General features: G+C 37.5%; 2 protein-coding genes across 5 annotated transcripts in view; both read right to left on the minus strand.

Moving 5' to 3' along the window:
* Positions 1-3447: 3447 nt before the first annotated feature.
* On the minus strand, positions 3448-13457 carry pitpnaa (phosphatidylinositol transfer protein, alpha a). The gene is made up of 12 exons (XM_067450547.1): positions 13266-13457; positions 12084-12114; positions 9597-9745; positions 9353-9444; positions 9159-9166; positions 8437-8511; positions 8238-8321; positions 8084-8161; positions 7890-8000; positions 7577-7699; positions 5480-5547; positions 3448-4251 (listed from the first exon to the last, which is right to left on the minus strand). Exons 1-11 carry the CDS (start codon positions 13280-13282, stop codon positions 5500-5502), a joined length of 816 nt encoding a protein of 271 aa, XP_067306648.1. The 5' UTR covers positions 13283-13457; the 3' UTR covers positions 3448-4251; positions 5480-5499.
* Positions 13458-14417: 960 nt separating this feature from the next.
* Positions 14418-19018, minus strand: part of slc43a2a (solute carrier family 43 member 2a) — a 30145-nt gene continuing 25544 nt past the window's right edge. For all 4 annotated transcript variants that reach the window (XM_067450551.1, XM_067450549.1, XM_067450548.1 and 1 more), the window contains 5 exons: positions 18870-18996; positions 18607-18739; positions 18248-18321; positions 18040-18163; positions 14418-17263 (listed from right to left, as the gene is read on the minus strand). In XM_067450551.1, the coding sequence (XP_067306652.1) occupies positions 17102-17263; positions 18040-18163; positions 18248-18321; positions 18607-18739; positions 18870-18996 (620 nt within the window). In that variant the 3' untranslated portion in view covers positions 14418-17101. The remainder of the gene's footprint in view (positions 17264-18039; positions 18164-18247; positions 18322-18606; positions 18740-18869; positions 18997-19018) is intronic.

Consider the following 19018-nt stretch of genomic DNA (forward strand, 5'->3'; position numbering starts at 1 on the left):
TGTGGAGAGGTTCAACCTGCCACCATACAAATATCCTCAAAAGGATCTTCTCTAAAAAGAGCCTGGGAACACGCAGAAGATGCATATTCATAGTGAGAGTTCACCAGAGGTGAAGGAAGCTTCCACACTTCATAAGCCAAAGAAATTGCATCTCTCACCCCATGAGAGATCCTGTGCAGGCGGTGAACCCTCTGCAGCCGCCCCCAAAGCATTCAAACAACTCCGATGACGTCACGAGCTAGAACTGTCCACATTTACCTTTATAGCCTGAACAGGGCAAAGCAAATTAAATTTATCCTCCACAAAGAACAAAGAAGGAGGACAGACAGATTGAAGCATGACTACTTGAGAGTGTAATGACGTGGACAAAACTTTGGGAACCTAACCAGGCCTGGGTCACAGAAACACCTTTACAAGATCCAGGGCAAACTCAGAAAGAGTGTGTGGATCCCCACCCGCTTGAGAGAGGCCAATGCTAACAAAAGCACCACATTGACAGTCAGATTCCGGTCAGAAGCTGACTCCAAGGGTTCAAAAGGAGGCTCCAATAACCCTTTCAAAACAATCGATTAATCCCAGGTGGGGACACTAACAGGATGTGCAGGTCTCAAGCATCTAACTCCACAAATAAAATAAGAGGCCAGATGGTGTATACCTAGGGGGCAGAGATAGCCGCAACGTAAATCCTCAAACCCTCACTCGCTCTGCAAAGGACTGCAGGGATTGCATACAGTCTCAAATCCAGCCATGGATGAGCAAAGTCATCTATTCATGATGCGGATGAGACAGATGAGAACCCTAGGGGGTACTGAGTCAAAAAAAAAAAAAAATCTCCAGAAAGCACAAAAGCAAATGCGTGACACTCTCAACAGACGGACGGTTGACCAAGAACGCGAATGTCTCTGAGCTTCATTCACCACAGGGATGGCCTGATATGAAGCTGCTGCCATGAGCCCCCGAGGTCTGCAACATAAGCCCACCTCGACATGATGGCAGAGCCTGAAACGGGCAAACACACACACTGGAAACTCGAGCAGGGGCCAAGTGGGCCAGCATCGAGAGAGAACTGTGCTGGACACCCAAGAAAATGACCTGCTGAGGAGTTCAGATGCTTTTCTGAGCATTAAGACGGGAGACCGGAGACCCAGAGACTGTAGGTGGTGAAGAAGAACGTCCCTGTGACAACAGACTAACTCTCTGGATTGAGCCACAATGAGCCAGTCGTCTAGGTAATTTAGTACATGGATGCCCTGGAGGCTCAAAGCTGCATTCATGCACTTAGAGAACACCCATGGAGCCAAAACCAGACCAAATGGAAGGACCCGATATTGGTACACCTTTCCCCCAAAGGCGAACCTGAGGAACCTCCTGTACCGCGGAATGACCTGGATGTGGAAGACTTCCTTCAGGTCCACGATAACAAACCAGTCCCCTGATTTAATCTGTGCCAGGATAGTTTTTAACTTCAGCATCTTAAATTTTACTTGTAGAGGGAAAAATACAGATAAAAATACACAGTTCCAATATGGGGCGCAGACCCAATTCATTTGGAAAGAGAAAGTAGTGGTGAGAGAGGGGAGAGATTTTTAAGCTTAAAATTCAATTAAACTTACCATGTGGGTTGTTGCTTGCAATGAAACGAGAGCACAGTGGCTAGCAATGACGCAGATCCATTGTGCTTCACTGAGAGGAGAATGAAGCAAGTTCCACTAAATGCAATTGCTGAAGGCAGAGCCGATCCTGAGTGATTCAGATATCAAGAATCTGTGAGTGATGACAGTATTGTTGATATCAAGAATTCACTTTTGTACAAGTGAACATGTAATCCCTGATATCAAAAAGACATTGTTACTAGTAAAAATTCCATTCCTAATATCAAGAATTCATACCGTAAATAGTGAACATTTATTTATTGACATTAAAAATGCATAAACTGTGAATAAATAAAAGCTAAAATGGCTTGCCATTGGATGCTAATGTGTTTTATATTATGCATGTTAAAGCTATATTTTATTTTTTTGTTATTATTTACTGAGGGATGTGCATCTATATTGACCAGTATGTCCAGCTAATTAATATCAACATTTTACATTTAATATAGCCTATAAATCAATAGTCAATGCTTTCCATCTTGCATAATTTGTGCAGTAGTTTAGAGTTAAACATTGACTTAGACTAAGTAATCATTGTCTTGTTATGTAGCCTCTGTGCACTTAATTCGGCTTGTACTCTGGCTGAAGCACAAAAGAAAAGCAAAAACTTGCTAGCATGAGCCAAATAAACTGCTTTTTCTGTAGAAGCAGGTCACATTCACTGTATTAAGAGAGAGCGACTTTAGTGAATGGTAGAGCCTATTAGAGTAAAAATATAATATTTAGTGTTGTTTTGTGCAAAATGCTCCTCCCTAGAGTATAGATTTTTTGCCAACTATAGAGTTTATGGACAATTAATAGTTTTTCTGAGGTAAATATAATGTTACTTGACACTGACTGAGCGACGAGACAATAGCTTTCAGTAAGTTCTACTGGTTCTTTTAACACCCTCTAATGTTAATTCATGTCTACTAATTCATGCAACTAAGAGACGATTGGTTCACCTGTCAGTCTTAAGGTAAGATGATTTTATTCATGAAAACGTACTAAAATTCTTATATAATTCAAAAAAGGGAGTGTCATATTTTGAGTTGGTCTATTTTAATTAATCATTGGGCCTGTTTTGATTAGCACATGAGCTTGTTATGCAGATTTAGGAATCCTGCTAACTATAACAAAGATGTTTCATTATCCTGAATGAACCACATTTTTTACCTTATCCAACTATTCTGAGTATTAGCTTGTTATATGTTTAAGCATTGCACATTAGTAAAGCACAAACTGTTAACTGTATTTAAATTATTTGAAGACTGCAAAGTACACATTGCTGGTGGAGTTTATTTGATCTACTATGCCAATAACTAAATGTTTAGACTGTTGAGTTTGTGCATTATATAAAGCAGTTATAGTGTATTTTAAAGTGTAATTGTTAACTGATCACTTTGTAAATACAAAAAGTATCTTAAAAAGTTTATCAGCTAATGGAATCAATGTTAACCATTCTGAAATCAGGAAAATAGGTAAAATATAAGCAGTTATGTAATAGATGGGATTATTAAATGAATGTTGGGATGCTAGACATGTACATGACCTCAAATAAACTCCAAATTTTGTTTTGTATCCATGTGAAAATAGCATTTAATGTTATTTTAGTATTATTTATATACCGTTATAGTAATTGTTTGAGGAATATTTAGAATTTATATTTTCAGTTCGCAAAGTACTTTTGTGATTAATTAGTTTAGAGTTTATTTTTCTATTTAGCCTTCATTTATTTTTACATGTGAAAAGAGTTGCTAAACAAGTTCTCACTGTCACCACACCTTAAAGCCCAATAAATACATTCTACAGCCAATAATATAAATTCTTTTTAATAATCATTATCAGGTTATGAGACAATTATGAAACGAGTATTACATTGTATCCAAGTCCAGTAAACAGAGTCATAAGGAGAAAGTGGAACAGAGCAGCTGAATACCGTTTAAACGTACAGTTCATAATTAAGCATCGTATGACAGAGGCACAATGCATCTCTCAAAACATGTGCTAATACATCTCCAATCCAACATGACATGATATTTACCTCCCTAGACCCTAGGTGGAAGATCAACTGAACTAAAGTTTTATCTTGAGTTTATTTTTATTTTTTTACATCATTACTGTAAACCTGGCATTACCACATACAAATTCAGTCCTTTCAAATTTAAAAAAAAAGTCCTGAGTAAGTGGCTTATGAGTAACAATGGGTCAGCTGCAGCCCTCTAATACGATAAACTCTTGCTGGTTTGTCATGAGGCTTGAGGCAAAACAAAACCTGAAGCAAATACCTCAAGAGTGGAAATGTCTGCTAGAGAAACATGTAAACATGCTGGTGACAAAGATAGTGAGGGGTTATTTAAAACACAAGAGCTGATGTCAGCCAACTTAAGCAAAAACGAAAAAGAAAAGCATAAACATGGAGACACTTCAAAAAAAAAAAAAAAAAAAAAACTAGACATGGGGTAGAAACATAGGCTAAAAAAAAAAAAGATTGCTATTAATTAGTGTAAGAAACACCTCTGGACAGAATCTCCTGTGTGAAGATGTTGAGAAAAGAGAAACTACTGGAGTGAAGCATGAAGAAACAGAGTAGCCCATCATACTGCAGAGACTGCAACATCTGAAAATACAAAATAAAACAATCACTTTTTTTGCCATGGCTAGTGGTTTTCCAAAGTTACTAGTTACTCAGCATTTTCACTGTCCACTATTTTGACTTCGATACCCTGGGAAAAGTATGTCATATTGTCTCACCGTTTTCTATTTGAACATATTTCAGAATGAAATTTATTCCTGTGAAATAGAAAACATTTTTTTTTTAATTCTAAAAATACTTCACAGTAATACAGTTTTTGCTGTATTTTGGATCAAATAAAGCCTTGGTGAGCAGAATAGACTTCAAACAATCAAAGAAAAACAATCAAAATGCTACCGTTTCCAAACTTTTGACTGGTAGTGATTGTGATTAAAAAAAAAAATTATTAAAAGGATAAACACTTCTTTATTGAGACAACTTGTTCCTGTCCTCAAAGCCCTGCACTACCCCTAACCTTTAAAGGGTCTAATGCTATAATCTGACTTATTTACATTGTAAAATAGTGGGATTCTCATGCTAAACATGTACAAATTCTGTACCAAATACACTCCTTCAGAACTTAAACAAGTTTTTTCTTCAAAGTATGAACCTTGAAGAAGTCATAAAGGGCAGAAATCCTTGTATGGGCACTTCTCCCAGATAAGCGAGTGTACACATCAACCAGAGCAAGAGCACATACATCAGTGAGTTTCGTTCAGAAGCTGTCGGTAGCGCTGTCATTTATGTTTTTAGATCACAAAATTAACAATGTCACTAAAGAAGTGTGCTTTTGGTTGTGAGGGAAAGAGATCCTTGTTCAGCTTCCTAAATGGAGGCAATTTGGGAAAGAATCAGTGCATCGTATCTGTCTTTTATAAATATGATCAAACTAAAGGCTATTCAGAGATATGAATGATGCAATACTACTCTATAGGTAATCAAGATTAACATGAGATTGGCAGAAACTGTTATGTACCCAATAAACACTTCATACCCACTATTCTATACCCATTAGGCATTTCTTAATTTTTTATTTAAAATAAACTCCTCTCTGAGCTGATTTGTGATGGGTTAGTCACGTGACATCACCCACCTTACTCTCCACACCACCAATCCAGTTATCAGTTTCTTTTTCATTTTGTCTGGCTCAATCAGACAACCAGTGGTTAGTGAACCAGAGTTAGTGTAAATAGCATCTGCCAACAAGGTGGTCTATTTGACTTGGAGTAAATAGACACTCTGAAACATAAACCATCAGCACAGCTTTACTCACAGTCCTAATAAACAAGCACCTCATTCGTCTGCTGCAGACATGCCTTTCACTGGTTCGTTCTCTCGCATCTATGGGCAGAAGAAAAACAAAAATTCTGAATTTTCAACATTGGATATTTCATTATACATGCTTCACTCCAATATTACTTTTAGAGCTTTGCTGTCATCTAGCGCTCACCTTAAGTTAATCTTTAAAACATAAATTTAATAACACTGTTAAATGTAATCTTGACTAAACTACAAAATGAAAAATGTTCATACTGTACATTATAATGTTGCCAAAATTAACTTGAGTTGAATGATTCTAGTAAAGCGTTTGAATTTATTTAGGCACAAACCGTATAAATTCTAATATACACCATTTATCAATTAGTCTGGACTTTTTCAACTCAGCCAGAACATTAATATCAGTGCAGTTAAATATCTCCCCTAACCAACGTAATTCAGCACTGGATCTATACTCCATTGTGTTGTTTTTGTATTATTTATAAACTATTACCGTAATATTTTTAATAAGCTTTTATCTTTATATTTTCACTTTTTTTGCATGCTTTTGTCATTTGTATTAGTTATTTCTATTAATGAGATTTTAGAACTTAATTGAACAATTACTTTTTGGTCCATGTACAGTACCTATATATATATATTAAAGTAAACTATTATTTTCAAATGTGTGGGTGGCCCTGAACATCCCCTTTAACCCTCCCCACCAGTCTTCACCAGGAGAGACATGACAGGCGAGTAAAGCTTGTTCATAAGAATCCTGCAGCTTTGTCATGTACAACTATTAGCGGTACTTACAAAATGAAAAAACAATATATAACAATATATATTTTAAGGCTGACTTCATTCATAACCAGTAAAATGTAATTTGGCTTTATGTGATCTAAAAAAACATGGAGAAAAGCTATTCATTTTATTCTCAAAAGGCCCATTTAAGATGCAACATCCCTATTGTCACTCGTCTAACACTTCTTCTGAGGAGGCTTCATCTCTCTCACATATCAAAAAATTATATAAGGTTATAGGCTATAACCTGATGAAACAAGGTGTTTTGTTTTATGGTGATGTCCACATGAATGATTATATGAATAGCCTGCGTTTTGCACATATAATGAGCTCAGAGGAGAATATTATACCTCTTGATGGTTTCATATGGATTACATAATCAGAAAATTATGTAGACCAGGGCTATTCAAATCTTACCCTGGAGGGCCAATGCACTGCAGAGTTTAGCTCCAACCCTGATCAAACACACTCACCTGTGATTTTCTAATGATCCTGAAGACTTTGATTAGCATTTTCAGGTGTGTTTGATCAGGGTTGGAGCTAAACTCTGCACCGCATTGGCCCTCCAGGGTAAGATTTGAATAGTAGACATCCTCATGTAGACATTTCAAGTTTTCTATAAAGATGTGAACTTTGAGGCAAGTTTTAGTTAATTTTTGAGACACGTTTCAGAAAGTTGTTCACAGAGAGAGAGCGCGACAAAAAGCACACTTGCTTTGTTCTATTGATTTTACAAAAGCGCTAGTGTACACACATAAAAGTAGTACCCTTTACAGATGTCTTACTCTTATCTGCATGACCAAAAATGACATTGCAAGGGAACGGCCTCCGCCAACACGACAAGTGACGAGATGTATATTGGCAATAAATATGTGAAACATCCAAACATTATGAAGAAATGTTATTGTAACTAATTTGCAGAGCATTACATCAGATAAACTCTTATACTCCATGATGGAACAGACAGTATACAGAAGACAGGATGAGTTGAAAAGGGGTTTCAGAGTCGCCCATGCAAGAGAAACAAATATTAAAGTGCAAAAAAAGTTTGAATTAAATATTTCCTCTTCCTAAAATCTAATTTCTCTTTAAATAGAAATTCTAATTACCAGAGGGTACACAGAACACTTTTTCATCTGATATTAATATTTTATTTCAGCTTGATTCAATTAACTTTTTAAAAACAGTTTCAATTAACAATAAGACTGCACTACATCTTATTTGAAAACCTGTGATTATAAATGATTGTGGTAAACTGTCTACACTAAAACTGTCTGCACTAAAAAATAAAAGGTTATGTTAAACTCACATTATCAAGTTCTTTCTGCGTCTCTTCCTCCATGCGGCGGATGTCCTCCATGGTCAGATTGATCCACCGGTCTATCCAGCAGAAGAGCTGCCTGTGAAAGTTGGTGAAGAGACGCTTCTCTTGCTGAAGTCAAACCAAACAAACATTAATGTTTCATGAGTCACAGCATTCAAAGGCCGACACACAAACACCAAGCCCTCTAATAAAATGAACAAACACTAACTGTTTATCTTTCTAAACTGCACCTCCATGATGGATGGACATTTTGTTGAGTCAAACTGAACACAGCGTGAGGTGTTTTATAGTTTTATACCCTGTGGATGAAACTCTCCACTTTATTCTGCAGGCCAAACCACTTGAACTTGACAGTGACTAGCTTATAGGCACACATATGAGGGCAGTCCGTCTTCTGAGGAAGTTCTTTCTGCAACACACAGGAACAAAGTTGATCAACTGCAGAACTATACAAAAAATACATCTAGAAACAATTAAAGAAAGCATACAGACCTTCCAGTCAGCTCCTAATGGCCCTCTACCAGTCTTCTGTGATTTAAATGTGGCTGGATCCTCGTCTGGTTTGTAGTCCTGTAAAGACGTTGAAACTCTCAGCAAGTCTCAAAGTTGGATCATGCATTGAAAGTAAACTCTCAGTTTTCTTTACCTTAGTGTCCACCTGTGATCTGTCAGCAATGTCAATGTGTACCACCTCCACCTTCTTCCACTGTTCAGGGTCAAGATTATGGACCTTCAAAAAAACAGAAAGGACATGGTTGGATTCTTACAGAAACATGTCATTTAATATTGACTTCATTCTTGTTTTGGTGATATGCTTTAATCTGCAATGTCAACTGTCTACTCACATTTTCCTGTTCACCAAGGTCAGGTTTGTGCCACGTCTCAATCATGACTAGAAAATTGTCCTTCATGTACTCATTCTAAAAAAACACACACAACAGATTTGATATAAAGACACACTACTGTTCAAAGTCTGGGGTCAGTAAGATTTATTTTTATTTAGTAAGAATTGATCAAGTCTTTTATAGTGTTACAAAAATAATTATACTTCAAATAAATTCTGGTCTTTTGAAAGTTCTATTTATCAAAGAATCCTGAAAAGCGTTTACACAAAAATATTAAGCAGCCCAACTGTTTTCAACATAAAAAAAGAAATGTTTCTTGAGCACTAAACCATCATAATAGAATGATTTCTGAAGGATCATGTGAAACTGAAGACTGGAGTAATTATGCTACAAATGTAGCTTTGCCATCCCAGGAATAAATTACATTTTGAAATATATTAAAATAGATAAGTTATTTTAAATTGTAATAATATTTCACAATATTACTGTTTTTACTGTATTTTTGTCAAATAAACACAGCCTTGGGGAGCAGAAGAGACTTTTAAAAAAACATTTAAAAAAAAAATCTTACAGACCCCAAACTTTTGAAGGGTAGCTTATGGATATGGAAAAAACTGGTTTATGTATTAAAATATTTGTTATTGCTGATTATCATTATTATTAATAGTGGAATTAATAGAAAATATTTAATTTAGTTACACACGGGTGTCTCATACACTCACCGTAAGAACTGGAGAGATGAATGATGATGTAGGGGTTGCATGAAAAAGAGGAAAAACTGTTTTAAAAGTGAATTTGCTCATTCCTATGAGTTGATTTTGCTCATTCCTATTCCTGTGTTTATGCTTCATGTATAATGCAATAATGCTTCATGTATTTTGTCCATTTAGCTCCAGGGCTAAGCTGTGTTCGGTACCTGTGCGACAGTAAGGATAAGCATTCCAGGCCTTCTCGTGGATATTCAGGGCAGAGGTAGGAGCCAGTAACCGTACAAAAGTTGGCACTTTACTGCATAAGACAGAGAAAATGAGAATCCCAGAAAAAAAAACTGAGATGCAGACTATGACCAATTTCTGCTTGATGATGGCACATGGTATCATGATACCATGGCACTTGAAAATACACTACAACAATGAATAATTAAATATCATGATTGTTACCTCTGCAAGCGGTAGATCTTGTGTGTGTACTGTCCTTTCTCTCCATCCTCCTTCTCGTAAGGCTCGTTTTTCAGGACCTCCACCCCATCTCCACCTCCTGTCTCATTCTTACTAGCCTCTGCTACAGAGAACAGCTGACCCACCTGGTACTGTATGTGAGAGAATAATGTTAGCTTGACTTGGCCATATGCAAATTACAGTATAATGACAATCAAAACATGTCATGTCACTGCTGCGTACAGTTTTGGGAGAGGATTCAACATCTACATAAATAAATAGCCACAGGCTGGTGTGCCATAAACAAACAGTCACAATTATAGAGGAAGTGTTCAGACCCTATAATATGATAGTAGAAAATAGGGAAACTGAACCAACTTAGACGAACTTCTGCCCAAGACTAAAAACAGCAGGAATATAAAGATATTTGATCAGGTTTGGAAACTTTGCAAACAAATCCCAAACATTTTATTCTAATTCTGGAAGCAACAATATGTTTATTCTTAACAATATATTATTTGTAGTGCTGTTGAAACGATTAATTGCATCTAAAATAAAAGTTTGTGTTTACATAACGTGTGTACTGCGTATAAGTATTATGTATATATAAATGCACACGCATGCATGAACAATTTGTTATATTATATAAAATATTTAGATTTATGTATGGTAAATGAATTATATGCAGTATATACACTTGCAAATATTTCTTAAATATACACATGAATTAGTGTGTGTGTGTGTGTGTGTGTGTGTGTGTGTGTGTGTGTGTGTGTGTGTATAATCCAATAATTTTCACCTCACAGCCGGTGGAAGAGAGTCGGGATAGACCTCGGGCAGAAATCATGTTCATAAATGTGATTAATAACGTTAATATAGTATGAAGCAGAGCAGGACCGAATGTTAAAGGAGCTGAGCAAGGCCGCTGGAGCGATTGTTACGCAATACGCAGCTCGCGAGCAGCGAGACATTTATTATGGCGGGACAAAGTCACCGGCGCCATTTCCTCTGTTCCGGTCATGAGTATGAGGGAAGCTCTTTTAGAAGTCCATAAAAATGCATCCAGGATGTCCTCCAGGAGGTTAATAAATGCCTTTTGAAGTGAATTGTTGCATTTGTGTAAAAAAAAAAAATCCATATTTAAAACTTTATAAAGTAAAGTTTCGGCCGATTGCCTTCAGTTGATTGAAAAAGTGTTGAAAGTGCCTCTGCAGCTCAAAGGCTTACGCAATCAGTTACGCTTGTCAGACTTTGCGTACGCATCTTGAACTCCAAGGCACATTCAACACTTTCCCACGGACGGCGATCAGCTGGAACTTTAATGAAAAGTTTTAAATATGGATATTTTTTTCTTAAATGTGGATATCTTTCCTCCCCCAAAGCCGTGTGGAGCACATTATTTGACGGACAGATGCCTTTTTATGGACTTCAAAAACAGAGCAACAATCCCTGCCATTATAAAGCTTGCCTTGGATTAGCCAGAATTTTTTTTAAATAACTCAACTTTTATTCGTCTGAAAGAAGAATGTTATACACACCTAGGATGACTTGATATTTCATGGGCTAATTTTCATTTTTGGGTAAACTATCCCTTAAAATGTTTTTGAGCATGTACAAAATCGATGATATCCATAAATAAAAACCTGTCAATTCCCTCAAATATAGGCTGATGAACAATAGCAAGGTACTAATATTGTGCATATTATATGATATAGAAAACAACAACAAAAAACTGACATCCAGACACAAATGAGTCATGTAGCTCCCAGCAGCCTCTGCTCTCTGACTACACCTACACTGGGCATGTCTACAAAACCAGCTTCCACAATGTAATATCCTCTGCGAGCTTCCTATTTCAGCTGATTGGGTAGTTTAATTCTCCACCAGTCTATATTATGCGGCACAGGTGAAGAGAAAGGAATGCAACTGCACATGCCAAACCTGTGTCTGTTTTTACTGCCGTTTAGCCAAGAACAACTGACTTTTTCAACTATTTCTTTTTCAAACACTACAGATACAGAACGATGGCTGCAAGACGCTCATATATCCAGGATAAAAACACACCGATCTGAATCAACAAATACTACAACAGCGAGGGCAAGAAATTACAGGGATAAACAAATTCAACCTTTGCTTGGTAAGCTGGAGCAAAGATGGTACACTTGATAATGTGTGATAAGCCTGGTCTCAGATTACAATTAGTTACAGAGCTGTCCTTGTCTACTGTATACTATAGAGGCATGCAGTTAACTAGGCCACTTTCACCCACACCTCAGTGTTTTTCAATTCATCATTTTGAATGTCTAAACTCATGCCCATCAGAACAGTCTGGGTGGAGTCTGGAAAACTGGAGACACAGAAAAAAACTGTCATCATGCCAAAATGCGTCGATGAGCCTGAGCCTCAAGAACTTTTTTAATATATAAATATACATAACAAAGCAGCACCCCCTGTAAGTTATCAAGAAAAGAGAAAAATGTCAGTACATACCTCTTCAACAGAAATGGGCAAGACGACTCGACTGAAAGACAAAACAGAAAGGCAAAAATGCCATGGTGACCTTTGAACTCTTTGTTTAATCATAATCACATGGATTTTTGTATTCCACAAGCCCTGTTTTTATAGTCTGAAGACATATGAATTAATAATAACTTAGAAATTACAGCAATTTAGTTAGTTAAGAACTGAAGGTGCTTTATTTTGTACTCTGACCTGCCCATGTCCATGACCTGACCATGTCTTTTTGCAATCATGAAACAGCCATGTTCTGTTAATATATTTTATAATGAGTTTACTTTAGTGAGTGGTCTCAAACTAGAATAAGATATGGGTGAAATATGTGGCATAAACCAAAGTTAACAAAAAAGATAGATGTCTAAACAGAATCAAAGCTTGAGAGATTTGTATTACACCCAAGTGCAACAAAATACAAACACTTTAACAGTTAAACTGATGAACAAACGCATACTAATCTTTTAAAACCAGGATTACTTCCCACATTCTTCCCCACGATAATTCTCAGGTTTTCCATGACGTGTCTAATTAAAAGTTCTTAATCACCATATTCAGCCTACATCAAGTATTATAAAAGCCATTTTGGCTGTAATGACATCATAACGTCAACATGTCTAATTTTACAGTTCATATAGATCAGGCCGCATTTAATGTTCTTGTTATGTAAATAGTATTGTCACAATCTGTTAGAGGACTCATTCCTGAATATACACCATATACTTGCAGCACGTACTTTTAAGTGCACTTTGACGTGACGTGCACATCGGTGTTATGACGATTATGACGCGTGACCGGCAGAACGGTAGCATGTGACAATCACATTCATACTACCTGCAGGTTTGTAAGAGTTGTGTAACTTTACCAATTTCTTGCTTTCTTTCAATTTGCAAAGCAAATAAACTGATCAAAAATCATTTGGATTGACTGGAATAAAAAATATATGTAATCCGAAACAGGACAAAACATACAACTCTAGACTTTTTATATAATTTACTTAACGCCATAATTCATAAACATTCATAATTCATTAGTCAAAATAAAACCAGCATATATATTTAATTTGGCTGCTGCCGGCGAAATTACCAAACACGCGCCCCAAACTCAAGTTCAGCGCGAAACCGAAACTTCAGCTCAGTTAAATCTTACTAAATTACTTACAATTCCTTTATTAACATGTTATCTCCTTCGGCTCCGCGTGCCCAACATTCAAACTAGTTTAAAGAGGGTTTATTCTTCGTCTCGTTGGTCCTCCCGGCAGTAACTCGTTTGAGTTCAAGTTCCTGGATTTCTAATTTCTTTAAATTCATTTCCTGAAAGATGTCGACAGGACCGCCGCGTCGTCACGGCAACCACACCCACTAGAATGGAAAATGGGCCATGAGCGAATCTGATTGGTCAAGAGCCGCACATAGAAGCTTGCGACACACCCTGCACTGCTATTTAACTCCCGAGAGCAAACAACACACAGGTTTATAAAAACTGTGACTATGTCCACATGGATGTCAAGTAGATGTTCTTGTTCCGCTGGTTTTAAATTTAGGATGAGACCTCAACAGAAGGGATTTGGGTGTGAAGTTGTTTTTTGTTTTAAATCTAAGACTATCCTATCCCAGACCTGACTTTCCTGTCAGCCCAACGCTTATAGATAACTAGTCTTTCTCCATTCCACGTTCATTTGTGTTCAGATTAGTGCTAGGCATATACAGCACAATGTTTGTCATGAAAATGTTGTTCTTTATGCTAGTCCTAAAATATTTGATACAAAATTAAACTCACAATTTATAAACATGGAAATTTGTTTTTCTGTAGGCTATTTCAGTTATATGTACATTTCAGGTTTTATCCTGTTCGACATACCATTCTATGTCGTTTTATACTTATTTTAATCAGAATAAAATAAAATATATATTTTTTTAAACAAGCTTTTTTTTTTAAACACGCACACACACACACACACACACACACACACACACACACACACACACACACACACATACATTTTAACTTGCACTCAATGACTTCGATAGGGGGGAAATAGTCTAGCATATGGAAGTCAATGCGTGCTGTCAACTGTTACCGACATTCTTTAAAATATATTCTTTTGGAACAACAGGAGGGTGAGTAGGCCTAAATGACAAAAAAAATATATATTTTTGGGTATATCCGTTTAAAATAAAAAAAGATAACAGCTCAAAACGTGGAGCTCTTTTAAACTTAAACCATGGACTCGAGTCGAACCTTCACCTGTCGACGACGCCACACTGCCATCTATTGTACAGTTTACATTACCCAAAAATACACAAACAAATATTTCATACAAATTAGTTTTTATTTCTTTTTCACATATCTGATATTTGTTTGGACATTTATTCAAAAAGGTGCTATATAGTAATAGAATGACGTAACTCAAAAGCATAGTATAGTAAACCGCCCACAAAAAAAAGAAAGAAGAGAAAATATGTACACATAACTAAAAACACAACCTACAAAGTATATAAATCAACAAAATAATCAACAAATGACAAAAAATACAATACAGTACAGAGAGAAAAAATTGGTGTTAAAGCTGATCTTTCCAATTTTCTTCCCCTAACATCTCTGTGCATGGACATCTTCCACACTCATACACGTACAATGGGGTATAATAACAACATTTAAAAGCAAAAATATGTGATTGTGACTACTGAGAAAAGAATGAAAATTAAAGGTATGGCAGTGAGGAAAAAGTGCTACTTCTTTAGTTCTGAGAGCAAATGTTTCACTCTCACATTCATTACGCTTAGTACAGTACTGCATTAGATTGGAATTCACTTGCAATATCCAGGCATGTTCAAGCCACCAAATGCAGTCCATCACAGACTCACGTCTAGCCTCAGCTCTGATGAAATATTCACAATATGTGTGACAGACGTTAAGTGGACATTGCTGGATGGATCTGACCTGTTCCTTTTCTAAGGGGGTCTTAAAATAAAGTCACATTTATTGCAACATGCACAAGTCCTCTTTACTCATCCAGGATCTTGTACAAATCTTTGTCTCAGTTACGGAGAGACACATCTTTTTTTCCTTTTCAGGTAGGCTTACAAAGAAAATACTGTTAAAGTGAGTGAGGTTGTGACTTAACCCTAACCGTAACATCTTCAAATCAGTCTTTTGATGAGAAATGTTCAGTGATCTACACAAAACACAGTATCTACATCAACACTGAAATTCATGTTTAAAAGGTTTGTCAACTGATTTTACAATATTTTTACACTGCTTTCGGAGCATAGTTGAGCCTAATCCATCTGTCACAGGACTAAAAGACCTGATTTTGCTCAATACGATGTATTTATCACGTTTTGTCGTTCACAATACTGGTCTGCAACCCATTACAAGCTACTAGAATATGGGTTTTCCAAAGGGATTGTCATCAAGCATGTCTCAAAAATCTCCCTTTTTTAATCGCTGTGAACTGAATTCAAGTTCTTATCATTACAAGGTGTCTTGAGTAGCTGTTGAGTAGCCAACTAAAATCTGTTTTTGGTTTCTGTATCATTTATTTGACCAACACAGAAACCTTGTTTTTTCTACTCTAATAAGCACCGTAGTTAAATGGTAACCAGACCAGAAAGCTTGAGCACATACACAAAAATCTTGTATCTTTTATGGCTATAACGGTTTTCGTGTACTGATGAGGTTGGAACAGAACGCATATACTCTGTAATGGCTAACGTAAGCACCTCTGTAATTATGAACCCTGTAGTGCAAGATATATATACGATAATGGCATCTAATCTCTTAACCGAGAGTACACTGTGTCTCATTTTTTGTACCCCTAAATGCACATACGTGACAAAGCAAAGCTTGCAGGTGAAATACATCTGATATGAAATACCCTGAATAATTGAATCAATAGGAAAACAATTTTTTTTGTGCTAACAAGTGAAGCTTTACCAGTAGTACTGCATGGGGAAGTGGTGTCGCATATAGGGTACGATCAGTGTGGAATAGTATTGCTGGTGAAGATCATTCACTCTTGTTTGAAATGTGAGGCTAAACCCCAACATACTGCTTTAACAGGAACCTTTTAGACCCACATGGCTTTAACAACCTTCTGAATGGACTGATATGTACAAAATACATCATCTCAGCCATAGATGTACTGGATTCTGCAGCCCAAAGCAAATAATAGCACAACTGTCATACTAAGATTTTAGTTTACATTAGCCTCAGGTGCCATGGTCCAAACGTCCTTTAAAATCAGCCCAGTTCAGAAAAGACTTCAGTTTCATGCTCATGCTGTCCAAAGCATGCTTGATTATATGAGATTAAAATATAAAATCTGTCCACTTCCAATGAAGACCCATATGGGACAGATAACAAGCAGAATCGTTCTGCTTTAAGGTAGTTTGTCAAACCGCAATGGAGGGTCCTTGTCTCGCATTTCAGCAGCTTTTTGAGCTGAAAGAAACATAAAGTAAGTGAGGTAAAATTGCAGAAAATTTCTGAAACAAGCTTGGCCTCGAAGTTGAATACTAGTGACGTGTGTAATACTCTGTTCAGGAAGCATCGTCAGGCTTCCTCAAACCTGAGAGAATTTGCTTTGTCTTTTGTATCGTCGTGGTGTGAAATTCAAGAATCAAGCTAAAATTGCAAGAAAAGCGGGCCATTCTCATCTTTCTTGTCAGGCAGTACATAAAGACTTGATGTCCTTGTCTGTTTCAAGGACAAGGGCATCATTTTTTTTCTGCACCTGCTTTTCACAGTGTCCCTTCAGTCCATTGCATGTAAACGTGTGTTTGTGTGGCACGTTGTGAGACTCTCGGTTGCTTTGGCTGTATTTTGTGTTTGTGTGCCTGTTGAGAATATGTGAGTATGTGTGTCAGACAGAAGAAGGGATCAGGGAGGTGTTTATCACTCTTTTTGTGAGCTGCAGTTCTCTTCCCCCCTTTCTCCCCATCTCTTCTTCCTCCTGCTCTCTCTTCCGACCGATGTCATCTGTGCGTTTGCAGTTAGACAAAGGCCTCGGGGTTGGTGCCGTTGTTAATCTGGACATAGATCTTGGGGTCTTCCTCGCGCTCCTGCTTCTCTCTGCGCAGCTGCCTGCTGTAGCACAGAAGATAACTGGGCAGGCAGAATCCCAGCAGGCTCAGGACCAGTAATCCCACATTTACCTACACAGATAAACAAAAGCTTGAACTTTTGTATGCAAAAATTCTATTTTAAAGGTGATTTTTGCTGAATAACAACCTAAATTGTGATTTGTGTGTAGAGCGGAGATGGGATGGGTTTAAGTATGCACTGCTACTTTTTAATTCACAATGTAATGGAAGAAATGACAGATATTCTTCCATATTGTAATGTACGTCTGAGTGAAACGGATTATTGAAAAATAAAAAAATGTAGGACGGGGACCCACTGACATCTGAGATCCAGTCATTTCAAAAGGAATCCAGACAATCGAGAATTTTGCGTGAGGGTGAAGAATTTCCCTTAAGCAGATTTTGTAATGTGTTCAAGTTGGCCATGCACATTGACCAACAGAATTCTGCTTGGTTTGATAGTGACGTAACAGTGTTTCCTGTGGAATTGGGCTACTTTTACACAGTTGCTGCGGGTAGTTTTTGTAGTCTGCAGGTTGAAGCAAGCATACACCCTCAAAATACTTTTACCGGGGGATGCCCGGACACAAGGTTTGGCTAGTTTTGGCCGGATTGGGCTAGTTTTGATTAGCAATTGGGTGGGTTTTGTTATGCAGACCTGGCAACCCTAGATCAGTGCTTCATTAAAGCTACACTACTGACAACAGGCAATGGACCGTTTTTGCCTTCAATATTTCACCAATCACACCTTTATTACACAATTGGTAAGTCATACGGGGCTGGTACAACGTGAAGGTGAATCAATTCTTAATTAACTACCGTATCTCTATTAGTAAGACACTGCTCACCCAAAGTGGATCTCCATCCAGCGGGCCCATCATGGCCATGAAGAGAGGCTGTTGCAGCAATGCAAAAAGTGCGCTAATGAGGGACTGCATTCCTGTCAGACTGCCAAACTGAGAGGACGGGTACCTGCACCCATAAAGAAAAACATTGTTCTTTAATCATGATTAAAAGCAACACCAATAAACACCCAAAACGCAAAACCGTACTCACACAGCAGCATACAAGCCGCCAACGGCAGAGTGGATAAAGCCTCTCACGATGGTGTGCAACACAAAGGACAAAATCTAGGAGGGAAACAAGAAACCAGAGTTACTCAGTGCTTCCCTGAGGCAAAAAGAAGCCAGCTAAATATTTATTTACTTTTTTTTTTTTTACTTTGTCTAATCCGTTTATAAGCTAGCCTTGAAAGAAAGCCCTGTCATTGGTAAAATACCACTAGGGGGCGCTGTTGTGCTACTACATCCCAATGCATCCACTGCAGTAGCATGTGAGGGGCTCTGCACCACTTCCTCTCCCATTAGGTACAATTGTTCTGCAGGCATTGAGGCTGATGTTTTGTTCTCAGTTACCTGTAGATGAAGATTGGGCACTAGGCAGGTCATCCCAAAGCCGACCAGCAGCAAATTGGTAAAGCTGAACGCGCGGGTAGCGTTGCTGATCTTCTGGATCTGTCTGTCGCGTTTCTTTGGCTGACTAGGATCCCTGAAGGAAAAGTCAAGGGGTACATTACGTAGATGCAATGCAACATTACGCTTGTAATCAAATAATATTTACAGGTTGAATTGGTTGGTGGCAATTGTCAAAATGATGCAATGTGCATCATCGCACTCACTTTGCGACTTGCTTCTCATTTTCATCCTCACATTCTTTGAGCTTCCAATCCATGACGTAACCGATCACAGGGGCCGTTAGGAGACACAGCAACTGTAGCACCCCGAAGATAGATGAGTATGTGCTCACTGAGAGAGAAATAATGTTGAG

This window comes from Pseudorasbora parva, chromosome 8 (assembly GCF_024679245.1).
Source record: "Pseudorasbora parva isolate DD20220531a chromosome 8, ASM2467924v1, whole genome shotgun sequence".
Lineage (NCBI taxonomy): Eukaryota > Metazoa > Chordata > Actinopteri > Cypriniformes > Gobionidae > Pseudorasbora > Pseudorasbora parva.

Bases quoted from the DNA above. Each gene is read 5' to 3' on its own strand.
- pitpnaa (XM_067450547.1), bottom strand. The intron at 9,445-9,596 runs GTAACAATCATG...TGTCTTATGCAG, and splicing joins AAGATCTACCGCTTGCAGAG to TAAAGTGCCAACTTTTGTAC. The intron at 5,548-7,576 runs GTGAGTTTAACA...TTCTGCCCATAG, and splicing joins CGCAGAAAGAACTTGATAAT to ATGCGAGAGAACGAACCAGT.